The following is a 7,984-nucleotide window of genomic DNA, read 5'->3' as shown; positions in this document are numbered from 1 at the left end:
AAGGAAGGAAGGAAGAAGAAAGAAAGCAACAGCAGCAGCCACTACTGGCTTCTGGTCTCCACATATAATGTATGTGAACATCATCTTTAAAGGTCATTACAGAGTCGGGGTAAAGTGCCCCTAAAGCACTGTCCTCCTAACTATGAGCATGTGGAGGCCAGCCATTATCTATCCCTCTTCTGGTGCAACAGTGTGCGCATGGAGGTCAGAGGACGATTTGCAGGAGTTGGTTATTTTCTTCCACTGTATGGATCCTGGAAGTCAATCAAGCTCAAGCTATCGGGCTTGGCAGCAGGCACCTTTAGCTGGCTGAGCCTTCTCACTGGCCCCTCTACCTGATTTTTTGGAAGATAAGGTTCCATTGAACTTAAAGATCACTAACTGGCTGTCAAGCTCCTGGAATTCTCTAATCTCTGTCCTGCGCCTTGCTGGCGTTCCAGGCATTACATGTCTGCTTTTTACCTGAGTGCTGGAGAGCTAAACTCAGGCCTTTGTGCGTGCATGGCAAGCAGTATACTATCTCCTCAGCTTCATTTCTCCTTGTTTTTTAAAATCATGGTCTCTCACTGCACCTGAAGCTCAACAATTTGGTCCCCAGTGCTGGGATTGGATTACAAGTGTATGCCACCACACCCAGCTTTTTGGGTGTTGGAAATGAACTATAGTCCTTTAGGTTTGAATGAGAATGTAAGTTTTCCAGCAAGCCCTGGGGATGCAAGAGGGTAGAAGTTCCCAAGTGCTTACTATTCTCCAGTAAAGATGATGTTACACGGTAAGTGGGTGTTTAAATAGAGAAGTTAAGGAAGGACCCTTTGCTAGGAGTTAGGGGGTGATTGACAGGACTGAGCCGAGGTCCTGGACCTACTACTCTTCCATAGCAGGGGCCCGCAGATCAATTACAGGGCCTCTTTGAAAAGCCTCGGCTGGTCTACCGTGAATAGGATGAAGTTATGGAAACTATTGCCCAGGATGATGCTGAAGAAAAGGCAGTGTTAAGACAGGTCAAAGATGAAGGCTCTCAATATGAAGACATACAAAGTTTCCTCCCTGAGTTTCTCGAGCAACATTCACAGGGTCTTAAAATGTTGCACTGTTTGTGCTGACAGAGCTGTTGGAGAGTGGAGGGCCCTCCAGTTTAGCACAGGGCTGGCTGCCTTGCATGCAGATCTTGGCTTTGCAAATGGCAGCAAACATCATTGATATGGCCCTCACACAATGCCACACCTTGTGCACAAACTGCCTGAGGCCCTATCCAGATAAGCTTATAAAATGAAAGGCCAACATTTTGACTTAAGTGAAACAAAGAATTCATTTTGCTTTTGTATTTCTGAATTTTCCATGCCGTTGAAAGAAGGAAACAAGCCACAAAGAGAATCCTAAATGGCCGTTTCCTGCTGCAGACCTTGGCTAGCACTCTTGATATGCCCCAAGGGGAAGAGATCCTTAGCAAATAATGCTTTGCATTTAGTGAGACAGAAAACCAGATTCCTTTGATCCTGGGGCCAGCCTGAGGACTTATGGGAGGGGACAGGAGAGTAACAACTACTCAGTACCTTCTGGGCTCCAGCTGGCACTCAGAGCAGATTAGAGGAACTGTGAGTGGGAACCAGGAAGATGTTGCTGTGAGCATCAAAGGAGAAGGACTCTGAGTATGGGAGGCTCCAAACTTTGCTTGGGAAGACAATTTCTCTAGTGCTCCAGTCCCAGCATTGGGAACATTACAGCAGACGACAGAGACCAACGTCTCACATCACATATATATCCTAATGCAGGAATTTTGTTGTTTTTGAGACTGGTTTCTTTATGTAGCCCTAACTAGACTACCACTCAACTACTGAAACCAAACTGGCCTTAAACTCACAGAAGTCGGCCTGTCTCTCTTGGCTCTAATGCAGTTCTCAGAGACATAATTATGGATGTTCTGTTACTCAAAGCTGCTCATGTTTCCTGCACAGCAGTTCTGTGTCCTGATAAGTGTGAAGACTTGGAAGCAGGGAACGTCCTCATGAACCTCATGTGCTGCTCCACTTCAGCAGAACCCCATCATAGTGGGGGCTTTCGCTCCAGTCACCACAGACAGCAAGTGAAAGCAAGAACATATCTAACATTCAGAAGATCCTAGTGAGGATGATAGTTAGATACTTGTCAGGCTGGGGTCGCAGCCAGGGCTAAACAGTAAGACCCTGTCTCAAATAAGTAAGAAAATAAGACCGGGCTCCACAGTGATTTAGATCGAATGCAATTCCAATACAAATCATAAGACATATCATAGATAAAATTTATGGAAAGGCAAAAGAGCTGTGATATTTAAAACAAGATTCCCTATAAAGTACAGTAGTTGACAGTTAGCTGCACTCATGATTAGTGTCTGTCTCCTTAGATCTAGGGACTAGAACAGAGATAAGAGAAAAAGGCTAGCAGGAACATGGCTAGCTGGTTCACAGATATGTAGAGCAGGCCCTGAAAGAGGGTGATGTTTTCCATAAAGAATACTGAAAAGAACTGGGATGTAGAAAACAATCCTATATATATATATATATATATATATATATATATATATATATTACCTTTTTTCAAAATTTCCAATGGCTAAACATTTCCACTGGTTTATTTATTTATCTTTTTTTTATTAGATTTTTTTTTTTTTGAGAATAGCCTTGGCTGTCCTGGAACTCAGAGGGCATGTACATCACACCTGGCACTACCCCAGAACTAAAACATTTTATTTTAAAAATTAATCTAGAGCCAGGCAGTGTCACATGCCTTTAATCCCGGCACTTGTGAGGCAGAGGCAAGTGGATTTCTGAGTTCAAGGCCAGCCTGGTCTACAGAGTGAGTTCAGCTAGGGCTACACAGTGAAACCCTGTCTCGAAAAAAAAAAAATTTAAATGGATCATGATTTAAATATAAAATAGGAATGGTTGATGTTAAATTTATCTGTAAAAGAGAAAATCAATAACCTGGACTTTATCAAAATTAAAAGCTTTTACTATGTAATACAGTGTTAACAGGATAAAATGGTAGACACACCTATAATCCCAGCATTTGGGGGGTAGAGGCAGGGATGTCAGGAGCCCAAGGTTATCCTTGGTTCCATAACCAGTCCAAGCATAGTTGAAGCTACATGAAATTCTAATACATATACACAGGGGAAAAAACCCCAAGAGGCTGGGTTGGGTGATGATAGTTCAATAGTTAAAAGCTCTTGCTCTTGCAGAGGACCCAGTTCAGTTCACAGCACCCACATGGTGGCTCACAACCATCCATAACACCAGTTTCAGGAGACCTGAAGCTCTCTCTTCTGACCTCTGTGGGCACCAGGCATGCACACAGTTGCATATACAGACATGCAGGCAAAACAGTTACAATTAAGATAAATCTTTTAAAAAAATTTTTTTAAAGTTGGGCATGGTGGTGCACACTTTTAAACCCAGCATTAAATCCAACAAGCAGATCTCTGTGAGTTCGAAATCAGCCTATTCTACAGAGTAAGTCACAATACAGTCACTCAGGACTCTGTCTCTAAGAAAAGAAAAATACCTGAAAACAAGCAAACTGATAAACAGCAGATCTATGGTCACAGCAATACAGCCTAGGGCACTTGATTGGGTTCCTTTTCCAGTTAGACAATGAAAAGGAGCTGGCAGAGTAGAGAATTACCATACCATTTATATATGGGAATTTGGCTGATGGCCAATCTCATTTCAAATTAATGGGGAAGAGGCAGGTAAGTTCTTGTGAGTTTGAGGCCAGCCTGGTCTACAGAGTTAGTTCCAGGACAGCCAGGGCTACATAGTAAGACCCTTCCCCTGCAAAAACAAACCAAACCAGGATTCTCTAAAGAATCAGTAGGAAAAGACGAATTAATAGGAAAAGAATGGTCTTAAGAATATATACAAGGGGCCAAAGGGCTTAATAGATAATGGCCTGAGTTCAACTCCTGGGATCCACATGGTGAATGGAGAAAACTAACTCCTGAATGTTGTCTCTGACCTCCACATGTGTGTCATGGCACAGACTCATGTTCACATAAAACTTAAATATATATATAAAATTTTATATGTGCATATATATACACATATATATGTATATGCATATTTGGGAATATACATTCCCAAATGGTATTTGTTCAAGGTCAATGGTAATCTGGAAGGAAAAAGAGAAATACTATTTCACACCCATTTACAGGTGTTAAACTTTCAAAGTCTGCAGATGAGGTTTTGTGGTTAGTTTGTTTGTTTTTTCAAAGAAAGAAAAGAATTGAACTTGTGTAACACTAGTTGTTTATTCCAGCAGCAGGAACAGCGGCTGCGAGAGAGAGCTGGATCTTGGCTACTCAGTCCAAGCTGTCCAGGAGGCAGCAGCAGCAGAGTGCGGCCCAGCATGCGGCCAGGACTGCCTGACACCCGGCATCCGAGTTCGTCTTCCTTTCCCGTTCCATAATGTACACTGGGAAGGGGGCATGTGGGGGAGAGAGAGACCAGTTAAGAAGGGGCTTGGAGCAGTGGTGGTCTGGCAGCACTTACCACACTGTAAGACTTACACACACCAGGCTGTCAGCTCTATCAGGGCAGGCTAGGGGCCACTCCAGTGCCTGGCACACATCAGAAGTTGTCAGACCACTATCACCTCACTTTCATAAGTTAGGAAACCCCACCCAGCACCTCATTTGATATTGTCCAATTTACAACAAAAATTGAATGAGTGAGCCAACTTACAGCCCTTGTCCTAAGCCTGGTGTGGGTGGCACTGGAGTAACTGTGCCCACTCTCATTTAATCCTCACAACCATGGTTTACTACCAGTCACATGGTGACATTTTCATACACCTTTATAGTGTGCGTATGTGGACGCTGGGGGAGACAGCACTTGTAGGAGAGGAAATCTGTAGGGATGAGCTAGAACTACTTTGGATGAGGAAAAAAAATCAGTATATAGAATTTACTTTAGAGTCTAATCAGCTAAAGGCACAGCATACACCAGAGAATAGGCAGAGAATACTAGCTATTAAAGAGAGCTAGGTAGGTCTTTATGGGGCCAATAGAGTAATCTTTATGTCTTTATATTACTTATATAGAAAATGTTATCCATGTTTCTGAGATAATATGAGAAACTTAAATGTCAGCGTGTGGGGAAAGAGTAAAAGGTTTTCACTTCACATTTTCCACTTTTCTTAAATTTATTTAAGCCACACTCAAAGGTGTATCTCTACCTACAAAGGAAAGGAGAGAGGGAAGCAGAAAGAGACCCAGTTCCGGCAGAAGGTACCGATCTGGTTTTGGCTGCTTTGAACCTCTTGTGTCCTCTCCGCAAGCTCTAGCTGTGCTGCACACTGACCTGTACTAACTGCCTCAGTGGCCCTGACCTGGCCTGCTTCCCAAGTCACTATCATAAACTACAAGTCCCACTCAGCCCAGCTCCACTCCATCCATGCTCCCCTCGAAGTCACACTTTGCAGCCTCTGTTCCCACTTCCATCTACTCAATAAGCCTCGATTCTAGTCAGACTCCTCTCAGAGCTTGCTGCCCAGGGGCCCTAAGTGAATGCAAGGACTCAGGCCAAGCAGCAGAAGCCAGATCAAACAACTAACCCTCCCTCTAAGAAGCTCAGGGCCTAGAGGGTGAGCACCACTGGGCTTGTGCCAATGCTAGAGGTGGGCCCCTGTGAGGACAAACACAACCTCCCCTGTTGGTCTGTTGCTACATATACAAATGCTAAATTCTGAGCCCCAAGATCTGGTTGCTGTCTAGATGGGTGCATTCTCACAGATACCAGCTTTTTTGTGTAAACCTTGCTCCCCAATTTAAAGCTGACTGATTAATAAAAGGCTAGAGCCTGTTATTGAGCAGTAAAGAGAGGAAGGCAGGACCTGAGGATTGAGTTGGGGGGGGGGGTGTCTCAGGAGAGACCAGGGGGAGGAGGAGCAAAGGAAAAGAGACAGTGGAGGAGGAATTCTGATGAGAATGGATGGACCGTGGTCACGTGACCAGGAGAAGTGCGTCCTGAGGACAGGCTGAGGAACAGAAGCAGTCCAGGCGAGACTCTAACAGCAGGTAACAAGGGGCATATGGTTTGGATACAGGTGAGAGTAGCACAGAACCTGCCCAGTCTAGGCTTAGAGCTTGTAAATAAAGTGCCAGATTTCTGTGTGTGTTACATGGGCTAGCTAGAATAAATCATCCCTTTACACTCCCCTATATGCCATGTCCCAAACATGCCAAGGTTTCTGTTGAGCCCTGCTTCCTCCCCAAAGCAGCACACAATGTTATTAACACACAGCCCCAGCCTCACCCTCTTTGGGTCTTTCTAGGGAGCTGAAAGCTCAGCTGATCTGGGTCATGGAGGAAGAGGGCACAGGAAGTGGTGAACATCTAGGATTCCAGGTCCTGGATCCCCTTTCTCTGCTCACCACAATGTAACGCGATGTTCTTCTCCCATCCCAAGCAGAGTCCCTGCCTCTCAACTCTGGTTACGGCTATTGCCTACCGCTGCTGGCCTAGGTCTTTGGGACAGAGCCTACCCATTTTCCATTCACCAATGCTGAGGATATGCAAATCTGCTGCAACTATTTCCTTTTGCCATTTCTTCTAGGTGGCCCTCCAACATCTGGAACACTAGGATACAAGACTACAGCCTCTAAGTCAGCACAGCTGCCTGCATCTCCCAGACACAGCCGTCATAACTGCTATCACTGGGTCCAAGCACAGGAGGTGCTGCACATTACAGGTAGCCAACATACTGTGGTCCAATTTTATAGAGAAATAGACTGTTTCAGATAGAGTTTGGTTTTGTCCAAAGTCAACTGTCAGCGTTTCCTCCCCACTCACAGCTAATCTGCAGCACCTTCTCACCTCGTCCCATACTTAACCCACCAGCCAATCATGCATTTGCTCAACAACGCCAGGTTCCCTGTCACAGCACTTTTTTCCTTTACTGCCTGAACTATTCAGACTCCATTGGATCCTATGGGTGTGTAGGGCCTCAGATACCTCCGAGCCAAATGCCCTTCCTTGAACTTTTATAAGACTTTTATATGACCTCTGTCCCCAAGGCAGGTTGCTTAGCAGCTTGACAAGAGTAATATAGCACTTAGAGAGTTTGCAGCAATCATAGAAAGCATTAACAATACCCCCTCTTCATAAGAGTAAAGGAAATTAACTCCGGGCACATGTGCACTGTAGAAGCAAGTACCAGGCTGTGAACAATCCAAACAAGTATGAATTTCATGTGTAAAATTGTTTCCGGCACTAAGGACTATATTTGGTAGTGTAGAAGTCTGGAGAACTCTGGTCTCTAAGAGCTGGGTGACAGGAACTGCTCTGAGGCAGCCAGTGTTTAAATCAAGAGATTAAAGACAAAGTCTGCCAGGCCTGCATCCAGCATGGTGCACAGCTAGCTACGCCTGGCAATGTGTGCACTGCCATACCCAAGTGGCTCACACTAGCCCTCTGAATGTAGAGGACATAAACGTGTCTGAAATAGTATGTCCTATGTCTCACCCTGCAATATGCAAAAAGGCAGCCCCCTCACTATGTTCTCAAGATCCCTCTCTCTCTCTCTCTCTCTCTCTCTCTCTCTCTCTCTCTCTCTCTCACACACACACACACACACACACACACACACACACACACCCTTCTTACCTCAGGAACCTGAGGTGCAGCTAGAAGTGGTAAATAAGCAGGGTAGGGATGAAGGTTCTGCAGGACTCTGCTCATGAAGTTCAGATAAAACAGAAGGGACCCTTCCTATCTGACAACTGTATATAGATGGATGTGACATTCTATTATTGAGTTTTGTCCCACAGTCCTTGGCTCCTACCTCAGAAACCAGGACTTCTTTTCCCTAAATCAGATTCACAGAAATACTAACCCTTCCCCACCCCTCTGTGTTGGAACTAGCTATTAAGAATGAACTCCCCGGCCCTGTGAAAGTTCTGTGCCCCAGTGTAGGGGAATGCCAGGGCCAATAAGTGGGAGAGGGTGGAG

At 44.9% G+C, this 7,984-nt stretch overlaps 1 protein-coding gene across 3 annotated transcripts in view; it reads right to left on the bottom strand.

Moving 5' to 3' along the window:
• Cystm1 (cysteine rich transmembrane module containing 1) overlaps positions 1-7,984 on the bottom strand; it is a 57,288-nt gene that overhangs the window by 6,006 nt on the left and 43,298 nt on the right. For 2 of the 3 annotated variants that reach the window (XM_031365390.1, XM_031365389.1), the window contains one exon: positions 4,267-4,449. The exons of the other annotated variant lie outside the window; for it this stretch is intronic. In XM_031365390.1, coding sequence (XP_031221250.1) covers positions 4,337-4,449 — 113 coding nt within the window. In that variant the 3' untranslated portion in view covers positions 4,267-4,336. Of the gene's footprint in view, positions 1-4,266; positions 4,450-7,984 lie in introns of those variants that run through there. 3 annotated transcript variants of the gene reach the window in all.

Source organism: Mastomys coucha, unplaced genomic scaffold, assembly GCF_008632895.1.
Source record: "Mastomys coucha isolate ucsf_1 unplaced genomic scaffold, UCSF_Mcou_1 pScaffold13, whole genome shotgun sequence".
NCBI lineage: Eukaryota > Metazoa > Chordata > Mammalia > Rodentia > Muridae > Mastomys > Mastomys coucha.
Note: the sequence above shows the minus strand (reverse complement) of the source record. Positions and strands in the feature narration are given on the sequence as shown.